The sequence below is a fragment of the Apis mellifera genome, linkage group LG15 (assembly GCF_003254395.2).
Source record: "Apis mellifera strain DH4 linkage group LG15, Amel_HAv3.1, whole genome shotgun sequence".
In the NCBI taxonomy this organism is placed as follows: Eukaryota; Metazoa; Arthropoda; class Insecta; order Hymenoptera; family Apidae; genus Apis; species Apis mellifera.
In genome coordinates this window covers 6335519-6352126 of record NC_037652.1, presented here as the reverse complement: position 1 = coordinate 6352126, position 16608 = coordinate 6335519, and the positions used below count along the sequence as shown (strand labels likewise).

At 43.6% G+C, this 16608-nt stretch overlaps 2 protein-coding genes across 5 annotated transcripts in view; both read right to left on the bottom strand.

Moving 5' to 3' along the window:
- The window catches only part of DopR2 (dopamine receptor 2), a 63164-nt gene extending 50345 nt beyond the window's left edge, over nt 1-12819 (bottom strand). Inside the window, exons 1-3 of one of the 4 annotated variants that reach the window (XM_026445258.1) lie at nt 11994-12813; nt 11298-11350; nt 10273-10913 (exon numbers count right to left, since the gene is read on the bottom strand). The gene's annotated coding sequence lies outside the window, so the exon portion shown is untranslated. 4 annotated transcript variants of the gene reach the window in all.
- Nucleotides 12820-13803: 984 nt separating this feature from the next.
- On the bottom strand, nt 13804-16422 carry LOC113218531. Its single transcript, XM_026445626.1, has 4 exons — nt 16406-16422; nt 16175-16324; nt 15814-16078; nt 13804-15099 (listed from the first exon to the last, which is right to left on the bottom strand). The coding sequence occupies exons 1-4, from the start codon at nt 16420-16422 to the stop codon at nt 14842-14844; spliced, it is 690 nt and encodes a 229-aa protein (XP_026301411.1). The 3' UTR covers nt 13804-14841.
- Nucleotides 16423-16608: the final 186 nt, after the last annotated feature.

The window sequence follows — 16608 nt, the reverse complement described above, 5'->3', positions numbered from 1 at the left end:
GGAGGGGACGCGGCGAGACAAAGAAGGGTCTATATCGATCTATTTGCCGGATTCTAAGCGAACGATTATTACCGTTTTAACGAGTTTCTCGAAAATATCACCTGTTGCGTTTACGCGGAATGTTCAGAAAGATGGATGGATCTGAAAAAGGAGAGGAGAGGGAGAAAAATGTTGGATCGATAGGAGAGCGGGGCGATGGTTCGAGGGATTAGATCGAGCTCTCGAGCGGAAGCCGGCGTACGAATTGGCCGATAATCGATAGCGCCGCCGTATAGGTGCACAGGGGAAGGGAAGAGAAAAATCCGTGTCGTCTATTTTTACTTCCGTCGGCCCTTTAATCGAATTGCTTCGCTCCCTCCTCTCTGCATCCGCACAACTTCGTATTTCGTATCTTGCTACGAGCGTGCAACGGTTATTTCGCGAGAACGCTTCCACGAAAACTACTCCTGGATCGAAAACCTACTCCTCCAACTCTCGAAAGTTAACGTCTTTCTATCGTCTACTACCGTTATCATCATCGATGGTATCTCGCAGATACGCTTCTTCTTGCAACGGATCTGATGGTTTCCGAGATTGGAAAATGTGAATTTTCCGCCCCCCTTTCCGAAAAGGGAAAAAGAGATGTATGGTGGTCATTGAAAACTGGAGGGGAAGGTTTTCTCTTTTTTATTTGATGGATAATTAAAAAGGAATTAAAAAGAAAGCGCAGGTGCGATAAATATAAGTGTAGATATAAATGAAAAATTTTCTCTCCCTTTCCAATTTCTCCCTTAAGGTGAAAAGTTAGATAAATTCATTCTTGGTGATTGTAAATCCCGAAAGATGGTGGAAATTTTCGCACCTAGATCTCGGAATAATTTTAATCAAAACGTTGATTGTTACATTGTCGATCGAATCTGAGAACGCGATTGACGGCAATTACTTACGAAACATCTATATACAAATTTCGCACGGAATAACATGGCGTAAACCGATGTTTCCTCGATGCAAATGTACGATGCAACTCGCTCGGTGGAAAGAATCGAATCCCCGCATTTCTTCCCCCCTCCGTTGCTAGTGGATAATCCATATTCATTCGCGGTAACGAGCCGACAGCGGCGTGTATTCGGAGGAACGTTCCAACGAGGGAAAGTTTCGGGAAAGGTAAAGAAAGGGGACGAGGAAGCTTCGATGTTACGCGGAATTGGATAATTGGGAAAAATTGACGAAGACAACGCCGTGTTGGAAAGTCGCCCGAAAACATTGAAGAATAGAACGAATATATTCGAACGAAAATCGAAGAAAAAGGGATGGGGGGAAAATTTTCTCGGGAAAATCGTCCGAATTTATTACGACGGATGTATCGTTATCCTTTACAAGGTTTCAGAAAATATAGATCTGAAAAAGGCGCCGCCCGGATCGCCTCGTTGACGTTGAAATAAAAAGTCAAGTGAAAAGGGTCGATGAAACTCGAAAATTTCGCGCATTCTTGATTTTTGGAAAAGCGATCCCTTTTAAGGGAGATAACGAATATTCGTCTGGAATGTCGGCGCCACTTGGGTTACAAAGCGGTATGCTGGAGTTATGATCGTTAAATGTATATTATACATTATATATTCCGTTGCAATCTATCCACGCTACTTTCGTAGAGAATCAGTAATCCGGCCACGCATCGAATATTCGTTCGAAGGATTTGGCGTCTTGACGAAATTTAATCGATTTTTAAACGATTATGCTTCCATCAAATTAACATCGTTCCTTTCGGTTCGACGTTTTTATCCCTTACACGTAATATTTCACTGAAATAAAAGAGAGAGAGAAAAGGAAGGAGGGAGACGACCCGAATCGGTGGCCACATCTGTTTCGTCCCCCGCCGATGGCGAACGAAATCTCTCGGTGGAGAAACGGGGAGGATTCGAAAGGAATCGGGTTAACAACCAGACCGCGCGCAACGTCGAAATTGCTTTTTCTCCCGCCGATATGTGCGCGCAAGTTGCGCGTTTTATTTATGTCTTACCGCGTCTTTACCGTGTCGGCTATTTACGGGCGTTCATCGTTTAGCAGTTATTATCGTTGGCATCCACGCCCCGCCCGCCCTCCCCTTTCAACATCCGGCGTCAGACGCTCGATACAGTTTTGCCGCAAGTAGACGAAGAAGGCCATCGTTGAACTTGATCCTCACGGATGAACGGAGAGGAGAGTCCAGCGATGGTCGATACGCCGGCAAATGGCCAGAAAAACTCGATACACCCTCTCTCCGTCTTGCCATCTTTCTCAAAGATCCTCTCTCTCTCTTCCCTCCACACAATGCGTCCATCGAGTTACACAAATACGATTTCCTCTCGGACCAAAAATCCTCCGGATAAGAGTCGTTAGGGTGTTGTAATCGCGTCCGGTATCGCGTTCTTTTCCTTTTCTCCTCTGTAATTTGACATCTCGGTGCCAGATTATATATATATATAAATTGTATACAATTTTTGGAGATTTTTATTCTACGAGGATAAGGAGTTTTTTGTACACCGTTTATCTCGTTTCCGTATACGGAAAAATGGAGCATTATTTGAACATTTGATTTTTATACGAAATGTATTAAAGGTGAAAAAGTCGAGCGTAAAAATGTAGGATGATAATTTTAGAGATGGAGAGAGATTGAACTATTTGAAATTTTATAGTTAGAAAGGTAAGGAGGATGGTTTTTATCGAGAGTTATCGCAAAATTTTTCTCACGTTGGGGATCGTCAAGAGGATTCGTATTGAAAATTTCCCATTCAACATTTTTCACACTTACTCTCGTATACGGGGAAGGGGATCTCGTCCCTTCTTTCGAACCACCATTTCCATCCCATATTTTTACATGGGAAAAAATTTATTATTCCCCAACCGGGGCGATAACCATATCCGGAAAAATTATTATTCGATTCCATTAACGATCTCTTCAGAATTATATCTCCGTTTTCGATCCCAGAGAGTGGATCCCAACCTCGACCACACAAGCATCCCCCCCTGTATCCGTGCGCCTGTTCCTCCGATTTTGGGCCGAGCCCCCATAAATCGCGCCGGGAGTCAAACTCGAGAAGCTCGGCGATTTTCTCGCGAGAAACGAAATACGAGGCCCCCGATAAATCGCTTCGATCTATTATCGCCGCGTGGAAGAAATCCGTTCCATCCGGGATTCCTTCCCTATCACTTTCATCGACGCCACCTGATCCCATAAATCATGATCCCTTTTCTTTTTCTCTCTCTCTCCAATCCAATCCTTTGATCCGCCAAATTTTAACCTTCTTTTAACCTTCCAGTCTAATCAGAACTTCGAACGCTTATCTAACCTTTATTTCTTAATTCTTTCGTTTTAATCTTTCATTCGAAATAACGAGATCTAAGGATTATCACCGCCATATTCTTGGCGACGAAACGCTGTTTCTTGCGCGTCCGTGTTTATTCCGCGAAAGTGATGGCTTTTCGAAACTTTGGAACTGGAATTTTATCGCGGACGGGGGTTTGGAAAACTTGGAAATCCTCGGGCGAAAAAAGCGGCGCTCTCGAAGGAAGGGACGATTTTATCGATCCTTGGAAAGTCGATGCGAACCCTTTGGGGGCATTATCCGGTGAGAAACTTGTACAGGCAAAAACTGTAATCGCGGGGAGGACACCCTCGAGAGATTGATAATCCGCTTATTGAATTCGGTGACGGGTCTCGTCGTTTTTTTCGTTTTTTTCTTCTTTTCTTTTCTTTCTTTCCACCGCTGTTGCCCCCGTTGACGGTTCGTTGAACGACAACGAAATGGCGCCTCGTCTCGAGGAGGGACGAAATAAAAATTCAAAGATTCAGAGATTATCCAACCTCTCATGCTGAAGATAATTCGTCCCGGGAAATTGATAATGATGGATTGAACGAAGCGGGACTGGCGGTGAAAGTAGTAGTCGAAGCGTGGCGCTGGGTAAACCGAAACGCCACGGCCGGACTCGTGCGGTCTATCACCACTGCGGCTTGCGCCGCGGCTCGGTTAAATGGCTCGTGGAAATCGGTCGTTTTTTGGGAGAAGAAAGAATCGTATGTATATATATTAAAAAACTTCCTTTCCATATCTATCTGTACGACGAAGAAGCAACTTGAATTTGTGGTAACCGCGCGCGTCGCAATGCGGTTAAATTTAATTAATTACACGATGTATTGCCAACCATCATCCTTTATCGCGTTTATCGATTTGGCCCTGATTCCATCTTAAGTATCGAAAATACCTCCCCCTTTAGTATTCTTTCAAATTAGAAAATAACATTTCTACGACACCTGATATTTGAAATTAATTCTTTTCGGTGAAAATTTTTTCGAGATTTTTTTAGATTTCGCACCAAGGAATATTTAATAATCTCGAAATTTTCATTTCGAGCACTCGTCGGATGGATTATTTCAAGTTGAGGGAAAATATAGGAGAAAAAATGCTTACGATCCTCGTCCACGTATGTACGTAGTTGTGGAGGCCAAGATCTCGATGACCGGGGTAAACAGGGTCCAGTCAGAGACGTAAGATCGTACGCGCACGAATCACGTTGCCGTTAACCATGAAACGTGTACGTAATTACTTACACACGTTAGAAGCCGCGCTTTTTATAAACGACCTTTCTTCCCCTCGCTCGGCGCACGGAGGTCGTACAAGCGGTTGGAAAAAATATTCGCCCGGGTAATGAAGTAGGTCTATTGCTCGTCACGCAACTCACGCCTTTAACGCTCGGAAAAACCGTATCGGTTTTACAAGAAGATTTGCCTCTCCCCCTCCACTTGATGAAAAGTTGAAAACGTGCGAATTCAACACGTTATTATATACCAAGCAATAGTAAATATCTCTAAACATTTTCTACGGGATTGAAAACACTCGAATCGGATTTTTAATAAATGTAGTAAAACACTCCTCTCATTCCTCCCGATCTCTTTCGATTAAAATAATCGACCAATTTTATATCATCTCCTCAAGAAGATTTTCTCAAATATCTGAATTAAATACATATTCTCGAAACCTGTTAAAGATTAAAAAGCAACAAATTATAATTATCCTCCGTTTGAGCCAGTTTCGACGAACGAGGTGCAGTCAAAATGGATTAAAAAGGAGGGCGCGTTTCGAAGGAAGATAAGAGGAGGGAATGTCACGTATCTCGGACATTCGAAAGGGGATGTCGAATGTAGCGATTCGTATCGGTCTGAAGGGGCGATATCACGCGCGATATCGTGCGCGTTTTGCCCGCTATTTCGAGGGGAGGAAAAGAAAGGGGGAGGGAGCGTGTAACAGCCTAATTCCCATTCCGACCGCGTCGCGGCCAAACAGAGATTCCTATCGGAACTCGTTCGTAGGGCACGTTCATACAGGGATAAAAGGTGGATGAAAGCCGACCCCTCTGCACGTATATTTCCACTGCATATTTGCACGTGCATCGAGTCGCTCGATAAGCTGTCATCGAGCAGTGGTTTCGTAAAATATTTCCTCCCCGGATAAATTAAAAAGAAAAAATGGATTATACTCACGTGTTATCAACGCGTGATAACGTGACGGATATAAGACGAGATTGTGGGGGAAAAATGAACGTCTATTGAAATATTCGGATGCAAATATATTCGTGGAAAAAATACAGAGAGATCGATGCGGATAAGAGGAATAAGAGAGAGGGAGAGAGGAGAGGTCAGTGTCGCCTGTTTACCCTTAACCCGTATAGTCTGGGAATTTATCACGACATTTACGTTTCCTTCCCTCCCCCTCGAACATCAGATTTTAACTACGTTTTCTTACAAGCCTGAAGGGTTTTCTGTCTGGCCCGTTTGTTTGTCGGCTTATCTAGACAGTTGTTCCTTCCCTCCCATTGTTTATACGAGTGAAAGTGGCGATCCCTCCTTCCATCCCTTCCTTCCATCCCTTTAATATTTTCTTAAACGATTCTTCTTCTTCTTTTTTCCCCTCTCCTCGTTTAATTCCTCCTAGTTCAATACGAAGGCGTTTTGATCGAGAATGGAACAATTTTTTCTTCCCTTCCGAATTAAAGAAAGAATAATTTTTGTTCCTCCTTCAACTTGCTTAACTCAGTTTCGAGTGAATGTTCCAGCTGGAAAATTTATATATCGTCTCGTCCCGAATTCCGTTTCCCTCTTGTTCCGAACAAGGAACGAGGGATAAGTTATCGTTTGCCACGAGTTATGATCATTCGAGAGATTTCGCTCGTGGAGGATCGATCTCGAGGGTGGAGAGGAGAGGAGGGCGGCGAAACCCTAAAAGTCGACACGCTCATATTCAATTCTCGGGTGGAGAAGAGGGGTACTTACGAAGGTAAGCCGAAAATAAATCCCTAAAACCGAGTTTCGGCCAACGATGCTATACGTCGAGAGGTAAATCCGGAGATTAATTTATCCGGAGAGAAACTTATAAAACAGTGGATTTATAAAACCATCACCGGCCCGAATTCCGGGCGTGCATAATATTTCGTCTCGTCGTCGAGACGAGAGAGGTTTGGATGAGCTTGGTCTCTAACTAAAAGCTCTCTCCGACAAGTACAAGCTGGAACATCGTGATGATTTCGGCGAGCTGGTTAATTAATACAATAACGCGAGACATTCCTTTCGAGAAATTTTCCCTCTCGATTCTTTCGATAAATATCCCAATGAAAATATCGTAACTCGGGAAAGAAAAGGACGCGAATTGGGAAGAGATGGCGAGATTAGAGAGTTGGCGGGGAGAAACTGCGTGGCTGCGAATCCGTGTTATCGTGTAACAGCTGGCGAAGAACGGGCGATTAACTGGCTGTTGAGGGGGACTCGATGAGGGAGGGATTCGCCGTGCTCGATTGCCACCAGGAGGCTGGTGCCAATTGAAAGATTGCCGGCTGATTGGCATTTTGCTCCGTGCAGACCGGAAGTCATCCAGTGTCAATGGCCAGCCAGTGCTCGTCCACCGCTTTTTCTCTCTTGTCCGGTTCTCCGCTTCCGCTTTCAATTCAATAGTATTTCTTTATCTTGCCAAAGTGGAAAAAATAAAAAGATCGTATAATTTATTTATTCACGTATCCTAAATTATCTTTCTTCTCGAAGACGCGAGAAGATTGTGATTCTTCAATCACTTGGAAGAAGATTCTTAAAAAAAAGAAGAAGAAAAAGAAGTTGTTTCAAGATAAGATTTCGCGCTATGTTGGACTTTTACAAACTTTTACGAAATATTTTTTCGCCTTATTTTCGTTCGTAGATTGTGCTCCAACTAGTTTGAAAGAAGGAAGGAGGAGAAAAAAGAAAAAAGAAAAAATCGGGGTAAAAACATAGGATATTGGGCTAATGAAATACGATTCCCGATAAAAGGAATCTCCAGAATCGATGGAACGGAATTCTCGAACATAAATATTTCTCTGTTTACCGCGTGTGCATTTTATCGGCCATTTTTCTTATATTCTCTCATTTTTCTTCTACGGAAAATGAACGACGGAGAGAGAGAGAAGGAGTAAGAAACAGAAACACACACATACATGATGCTAGCCAAGCTTCTGCAAGCTTCTTTGCGTCGATGGAGATACGAATTTCAAGTTTCATCGTTGAGGATCGTTCGCAAATTTGAACACGTTTCTGCGATCTGATTAAAAGACCATTTATTCCGTGTACTATTATTGGAGCATGTCTCGAAGTCAGCGAAACCCGAATTTCATTTCGCCCTCTCTTCTCTCGAGTACTCCTCTTCGAGTATTCCACGGAACGGGAATAAACGTTGAAAATTTGTACATCTTTTTCCACGTATTCCGTTCATTCCAGATACTATACTCGTTCACGGAAAGCGGTGTACGATCGTTTAAGTGGAATCGGATCGTCCACGGTCGGACGCGATTTTTCCTGAAAATCCTTTAACGAATATTGAAGAAAAAAAATTACCTGGATCCGTGAAATTGCGAAATTGGATAGAAATTTAAGCAGCGGACGCGTGGATCGTTGTGGAAAATATTGAGAATAATTTAATTTCGAATAAGATAAAAAAAGAATGATTTTATCTCACTCATCTCGCTTCGTCCTCAAGTTTATCGTTTCGAGATTTATAGCGGCGAAAGTTAATTTAAAAATCCTCCTCTCTCTCTCTCTTCTCTCCGCGTTTCCATCGAGCCGTTCTCACGTTACACGCACGAATTGTCCCGCAGCTCTGTCTTATGCTAATGCAGCCAAGGAACAAACCAGCCCTCCTGGAAACATCCTGGCCAACATTAAACGCGGAAATTAAGACGATAAATCATCCGTTCGTAAGTAAAAAAAGTTTCTTCCGTCTCGTCGATGTTTTCCGTGAAAACGAAATCTTGCGATTTCGTTAATTGCGGTGAAGTGACGCGGAGAGTCGAAATTATTATCGCGTGAGATGATCCCTCTCCCTTCCCTCCAATTTAATCCAGGATGAATTATCATTTCGAAGTCGGTCGGATCGGGAGATTTTCTAACCCGTTCTCATCCACCTCGTGTGGTCGTGTTTCATCTCTTGGCAACGTGGAGGAAGCGTGGGACGAAGTGCGGACGTGGACGCAAGTAATCCAAGAACGCTGCAGTTACGCAGCAGTTTGTTATCGGCAATTATCCCCAATTACGCGCAGTTAATTGAAACCGACGTCGCGATCTGGTTGCCTCGCGATGAGATTCATGACTGAACTGTCCTTTCTTTCTTTCTTTTTTTTTTTTCTTTAATTAAAACATCGATAATTTCTTCGATACGTTCAAATGTTACTTCACTTCTTCCTGTTTCTTTCGTGTTTTCAAATCGTAAGAATTTTATAGAGATTATTACAAGTGCAAATTGTAATAATTTGTTCCGCTATATGTATAGAGTGGAAGAAAGAGAGCTCGAGAATTTGAGGTATCGCGTTTCTAAAAGTAGTTGGAGAACGAATTTTTCAAGGAGAATCTGAGAAATTTATGTTGATAAGACGATTTCAATTGGATACTGGGGAAAAATTTTCGAAACCTGTCAATTCGGATTATTAACAACGGAAAAAAAATTGGCGTTCGATTCGCGAAAAATAAATCTGCTGTTCGAATCTCTATTCTCCCTTGTCGATCCTTTGTCCAGGAACAACGCGTGTTTTATCGGCCATCGTTGTAAATTTCGGCATTCTCCCGGAGGAATTAATCTCTCGAGTGACGAAAAAAGAAAACGATAATTTTTACACTGGATTCCTTTCCCCCGTAGAATAGAAAATTTCTTTTAGAAAAATTATCGTCCAAAATGATGACGACGATCATTTGAAAAACCCATTAATTCGGAAATGGATGGACGCTCGTTGTTATTGAGGAAAGATAAGAAAGATTAAAAATCTGGAAGTTCGATCCAGAAGGGGGAGAAATAATTGGTTAATCGTCCTTGGTGGATGAGTCGGTGCGCCGAAGGTAATCCTTATAACCCGATTCCCACTACTCCCAGGATATTAGACCGATCCGTTTTAATGGAACCACGAAAACGCTTTCTCGATCGCTTCGTTATCAATGCTATCACGGCGAAAAATCTGGAGCGCCACTCTTGAGAATCATCGCTGAACGAAGCGTGAAAGACGGACCGTGCTTCTCTCCAAGCGAGAGGATCTCTCTTCTCCTGCCGAATTTTCGAGGCAAAAGCCGTCGTCCTTGCAGAGTTGCGCGGAAAAAGAAAATTCATCGCTCGTTTATAATTCGATAAATCGATTGGAAAAGTACGCGATCTTGTTAATCAAGACATAGTCTAGGTCTCTAAAGCACGGTTTCCATATCCAAGCAGACTTATCGCGATAGATATAAGATATTTTTTACGGAATAGATTTAAAAGACTCTAAGTCTAATAAAAATTGTACAAATCGCGATTATCATCAACGAGAGATTTTCAAGATAGAAATACAATAATATATACTTCGTGTCAAAGTGAAATTTGAGAAAGAAATCGTAATAAATTATAGAATACGATTCAAAGAGAGTTTTGTTTGAGATTTATCGGCGGATTTGATTTATCGTGTACCACGTTTTCGTTGAGAGCGGAACGAGAGCGAGAAAAGGGAGGGGATGGAAAAACGAAAGAAGAAGAAGAAAAAAGGATTGTCGCGCCTGAAGGGTTAACGGCACGCGAATGGAGGTTGAAAGCCTCCCTTCGTTTCACGATTACCACGTGAATCCTCTTTAATCGACCGTGATCACGCGATGACGAGAACGATCCGAGGACGAGAACGACGTGACGGGAATAAAAAGAGGAAGAGGAAGAAGAAGAAAAAAAAGTATCGGAAAACGAAGGTGAAAGAAAGAGAGCGAAGGTGATGACACGAATGACATTCTTTTACCTTTGACGTCACGGGAACGCGTCCACAATCTCTTCGCTCCTCTCTTCCGTTTTCTTCGAATTTATCGTTCCACAGGGTCCAATTAAGGACGACTCACAATTCTGGCCGAAAATAATTCAGTCCTTGCTAATCGACCGTCCCCTCGTACACACTCACGCACAAACACACACAAATATATATCTATGTATAACTCTTTGGATACGTTCAATTTGCCACAATGTTTACCTTGCACAGAGAGAAAACGCTAACACTGCAGTCATCCCCCCTCCCCCAAGTGAATGGATGATCCTTAATTAACACGCGAAAACCGACATCCGGATCTTCCACCCTCTCCACCCCTCCCCTTTCTTCCCCCACTTCTCGATCGTTCAACGGAGTAAACGGAGGAGGTTGAATCGGGGAGACGCTGTTTCCGGTTCGATACACCGTGTCGATAAACGCGGATTAAACGCGAAGAATTATTCCTTCGGGATAACACTGTTCCGAATAAAGACGTGTATCTTCTCTCCAGAGGATCGATCCAAATTCTCTCCCTCGAGACCGTGTTTCTTCTTTTTCCTCCTCGTTATTCTCCTCTTCCTTCTATTTCCTTCTGTCTCTCGAATCGTGACGCATTGTCCCTCGAACAACGTTTGTCCTCCCTTGAACAAGGACGAATATTACGCTGGAAACGAGCGAATCTTGATCGACGAACAATGGACGAATAACGAAGGAAAGGAAGGAAGGAAGGAAGAAAGGATGAAGAAAATAAGAGAGATGTAATCGTGTGGAAGAGTGGAGGAAAAGTAGAAGGAAACGTCTGAATTATTCGTCGACGAGATTCGACTCGGGAAATTTGGGTACACACGCTGTCGTGTGTCAGATTCGGTGGGTTCGGTCGGGCGCGTGCAACGTTTTACGCGTCGTTCCACGCCGCCAATTTTCGAAAGATAATTGACGCAAAGCTCGGAGAGATAGAGGGAAAAAGGAAGGGAGGAGGGATTGCTCCTGGTAAATAGGGGAAGAAGGATGGCGGCAATATTTACCCTTTTCGGTAAAGCTCGAGAAACGACGATCGTTTCAATCGCAATGCTCGAATCTGAGGAGAATAAAGCCAATAAGAATCCTTCCCGCTCTTGGAAACGCGCGTTAATGCATCAATTTGAGGATTGAGGAAAAGAAACGTTTCTCGATTGATCGTCTCACTTGAGAACTTGTATTAAACGCGATCCGTTATCGTTTATACTCTTCGGTATAAAAACTCCACTCGAAGAATCTTGGATCTCGTTTATTTGTTTCACGTCCGGGCGAAATTCTTTTTTTTTATTTTCGTTTCGAAACGAGCGAGAAACTTTTAATTAATCGAGCCTCGATCGAGGATAGATCGGATGGAACGATGCTTCCTCGTTTAATTCTCGTTAAAATCCTATCGAGCTCACGATTTAAACTCTAATTTTTTAATTCGCTGTCGAGATAACTGTCGTAACGATAACCGATAAATTAATCGATCAAACGCACGATTACCAATTCGACGAAACGAGGAGGAGAAGGTTCTCCACGCTCTTCGAACTTGCGCGCGTGCGATGAAAGAAACGGTTTCGGATCGGTTTCGATGCAATCGACGGAAAAGCGAATTGGCGTCTCGACCGTACCCTCCGATCTTAAGACAGAGAGAGAGAGGATCTGGAACGTGCGATCTCGATAACGATCGATTTGCTTGCAATTAACAGGGGAACACTAACACTTCGCAGCGGCGTCGTAACGAAAGGTCGGCCGATTCGATGGTCGATCGAGCCGAAGGTCGCTGCTCCATTCGTTGGAGGAACCCTCTGTCAACCTTCTCCCTCGATCGAAGAACCCCAACTATCGCGTTTCACCAGAAAACAAAAGACATTTTTCTATCTCTTCTCGGGAAGGAATACACATACACACACATTGGATTTCGACGCACAAGTAGAACAACAAACGATAACAGCGGTATTGCTACAGCACTTGGAAGACGCGTGTTAATTATCCGGTGCACGCCGTTTCTGCTCAAGGCCGTTGTCTTTGCGCGCGTATATCCTGCGAAACGTTTCTCCTTTTCTTTTATTATTATTAAATCTAAATCTCATCGACGAACGAAGAGGACGAGATCCGGATCGTCCGCTCTCCCTTCGTCGCTTCGATCCTTCTTCGATCGGCGTGGTTTGAACGAGCGTTTCACGAACATCGTACGAGAGACGACGACTTCCGGTGTCCAGGATGGATTTGACGAGCACTCGGCGTGTTTGTAACTTTTTCTTTTTTTTTTTTTCACCACCCTGCACCACGTTCACGCACGCACATTACGAGTGAAACTCGCGACTAATATAATATTGGGGAGTGATGAAAAAAAAAATAGATGACGACGACGAGACAGAGAGACAGAGAGGGACAGGGGGAGAGAGAGAGAGAGAAAGAGAGATGTGTGCGGCCTCTCTCGCGATACTCGTCCTCGAGGACGCCGGGACGTGTTTCGCGGTTTGAGAGGAGCGACTGGTGCCGCCGCGTGGCCCCAAACCTCTGTTCCCGTAGCGCTTGCGCTCCTCGTTCAACGGCACCCTCACCGCGACGCCCTTTCGATGCTCACGCACTTGTGCCCACGTCCAGCCACTCTCTCTCTCTCTCTCTCTCTCTCTCTCTCTCTCTCTCTCTCGACTATCGTCGTTTGCTCTTGCGAATCCACGCATCCGTTCCTTCGCGCGTTTCCTTCGTCGTTCGCGTTATCGTTCTCTCATTTTTCCTCTTATTTCACTCTCTCTCTTGCTCGTACACGTCGAGATCGAGATCGAGATCGAGGAAAATGAGTCGAGGATTTTTATCGATGTCTATAAAAGAGAGAGAGAGAGAGTGGAGGAAGCATCGATTGGATGCAAATCGAAATTGTGGCGAGAATCGTTTAAAGTATAACTCTAGCTGGTATTTCTCGGGGAATATCAAGGCTTTACGAGTTCTCTCGACGCGTGGGCCACGCTCCCTCCTCTCGCGAGGAAATTAGAGAATCAAATGCAACGAGGGTGTTGGGTGTGAAAGAAGATTCGTACACGTTTGTTCGTTCGTTCGTTCGTTGATGGTACGTAGTTCGTAGCCCAGTTTCCATTTATTTCGAAGCCGATAGTTCTCGGGGATTGATGAATGGACCCGGCTATGAATCCCACGCTTTCGTTGCTTTTGAGGAATCCGGTCGAAACGGCAAAGGTGATGTCGCGCGATGATTAATTCCAGCTTTGTTGCAAATGGCTTTTCTCTCTCTCTTTTTTTTTTTTTTTCGTTCAATCATTCTAATATTCAAAGGAAATTTTTGTCGCCGTCCTTAAATTTGTGAAAAAATAAATTTGCCCAAAAGTGTAAAGGTAAAAAAAAAAATGGATGCAACGACATTTTTGATCTAAAAGTTTGAACAAGTTCAGGTTAGTTGATGACCTTTAAAGATTGTATCGCCAAGGAATTATTTATCGTAGTTAATTATAAAAGATCAATGCAATCGTTTCCTGTGTTTATTTTCTATTCGGTCAAGAGAGAGAGAGAGAGAGAGAGAGAGAGGAGAGAAGAAGGGTTGTAAAATGTTTGCAAAACGTTTGCTCGGGTTCACCCACACGTTCACCAACGCCTCGCTTTACGATTATCCAACCGGCTGGCTACTGGTTTTACGATCACTATTAGGATCGTTTTACATAGCTATTATCCCTTACGCGGCCGTATTTGTTTCTTCTCGACAATTTTTCACGACAGATAAATTAGGAAGATGCGATGTATATATATCGAAACGGTTAGAGATTCGTTAGAGATTCGTGAAATCGTTGGTAGATCGAGTCTGAGACGTCAACGATGACGCATCATTCTCATCGTTTTATAAATCATCCCTTTGCGTGGGCGACCGAGCATTCGAAGTAACGCTCTTCCATGTTTCGCCTAAGAAATAAGTAATAATTTTTCACGTTTTTTTCTTTTTCCTTTTTTTTTTATCTTTTTTTCACACTGTTTAATAACATCTCACGAGATTGGCGCGCAATTCACATTCTTCGTTCCGCCGAATTCTTGTTACAAAAGTTTTCTTCACATTTCGCGAAATTTGAACTTCTTAAAAGTAACGAGGGGGGAAATTATAGAAGATGATAATGCTAATTTCCTCCGTCAAGATTTGGGTCGGATGAGAGATTAAAGTGGCGAGGATTAAAGTTATTATTTATCGTCACGGTGTAAACGCGTGCTTTGCTTCCGTTTACTTTTCTTCTTTGAACTTTTTCTACGGACAATCGTGGTTTCTTTTTCCTTTTTTTTTTATCTCTTCAGGGAGGGGTTGTTTTGTCCAACTTTTTTGCCCCCGAATGAACGGAAAACCGAGATAATTTATTTTATTCCATCTCCCCCTCCGGGAAACTTCATTTTCAAAGTGTATCCACCTGCGAGGATGGCGGCGACCAAGTTTCCTGCTTCACAAGAAAGAGAATAGAACAATCCTTGATTAATTTTCCTTCCAAATTTGGCAACAATTTTTTAGACCCTTGCCTGGAACGTGGATTCGATCATCATCATCATCATCGTCGTCATCCTCGTTCGATATTTCCTTTACCGCTCGGATTGCCTCGGCAAATCGCTTACGATGTCCTTATTCTTGCACTCGTTCATCTCTTGACAATCGCCCCCGTAACACAGAGGCAGCTTCTTCTCCTGGCTGCAGGGCACTCTCTCGGGCGTTTCGGCTACCTCGGGTGCTGGACGAAGAAATACATTGTTTCCAATTAGATTTCTTACAAAATTTATAAAATAGATTGGATGGAACGACAGCGTAGATGTAATTGATTTCGAAGCGGATGGCTCGAAAAGAGATCAGTTTGATCAATTTGGAAAGTTGGAGCGAGCAAGGAGCAAATGGAGTATGGGTGGACAGGTGTGAACTGTGGGAAACAGGATCGAAAACTAAATATATAACCCAATATAACTTTCCCTCTCTCGATCTGATTGCAGATATAATTTGGGTATCGATTAACGATCCTCCAGGTTCCGGTTAACTCGGATACACCCGCATAATAAATCGACTCCTCCTCCGTTTTTCGTCGAATTAACTCTTCTTTCTCTCGAGATCCGCGTTGGCTAACGTCCCACTTTGCCTCGTTTGAATTAACGTTTCGTCACGCGACGATGAGGTACGCGAATCAATTCGTCCCTTTCCGATCTTATCTTATCTTATTATCCTCGACCCTCGTCCCAAGGAAATTTAAATTCTCCAGAAAGGGAACGAATTGTTTCGAAACTTTGGAGAGAAGAAGCTTTTCGACGCGTTACTTACGAGCGACCTAGAAAAATCCGAAAGGAGCGCGAGCCAAAAATGCGTCCTCCCACGATCGCGCGCATTTTTCAACCCCTTCATCCTTGCTTGGAGGATGAGCTTTTTCGCGGAGGGGATACGCGTGGAGGAGAAGTTAATCTTCCGTGTATCCACGGAAACGGAGCGAAACGGATCGTTCAATTAAGGGGCACACACTTTCGACGACGATTCCCCCCTGGAATTTCGCGTGGGCGTCACGTCGTGTAACTTTATAGGGGATATCGCTTACGAGGCACTTCAACGGAGGGATAAGGATAAGCGGGGGGCGTGTAAGGCGGTGGCATCGGTGTTGGTTGCATAACTGGATAAGTGGGGTAAGTCGGGTAAGTAGGCATCGGTTTCTCGACCATTCGGGGCTCCAGTCCTGTCGCGCAGCAATTGCCTACGTGCCTGCAACACATCCCGTCGCAGCAGGTCTTCCTCCACGAGCAGCAACCCGTCGAATCGGCGTCGAGATTCCGGCTGCGAATTGTAAATACGGTTCGTTAACCAATTTCTCCGATTGCTCGTTTAACTCTGTTAAAATTTGAAGAGAGGTTCGTAAGGAGAGAGAAGAGAGAGGGAGGATCTCACGATTGCTTCGTCGGTGCCATGGGTTGCATGGCGATAGGCTGCATGCTGATAGGTTGCACGGTGATGGGTTGCATACCGATGGGTTTTGACATCTCCATCTGATAACATGTTTTACCGTTGTCCCCTTCCTTCAGCATTGATTTGTAAGTTCTGGAAAAAAATATGCGTTCGAACGATATTATTGGTTGGCGAAAATCGGGGGAGGAAAAAAGGGGGAAAGGATGTGTGTACCTGCAGTGGTCGCACATGATTGCTACTTGATAAATTTAGAAGTTTGTTCCAAAATTGTTTAACGACGCATGATTATAAGTTGGGATGGATTTTGGTTAATTGCTTAGGCAGCTTTCATTTGTCGAGCGCGGGAGGGGCGCGAATATATTTCAATGTATGATGAATTCTCGAAAAATCATTCTCGAAACATTGATCTCGAAAGA

Excerpts from the sequence above, each read along its gene's own strand:
- LOC113218531 (XM_026445626.1), bottom strand. Across the intron at positions 16,079-16,174 it reads ATGGCACCGACGAAGCAATC|ATTTACAATTCGCAGCCGGA; the intron begins GTGAGATCCTCC and ends TTAACGAACCGT. Across the intron at positions 15,100-15,813 it reads CTCGTAAGCGATATCCCCTA|CTTTTCGAGCCATCCGCTTC; the intron begins TAAAGTTACACG and ends TCAAACTGATCT.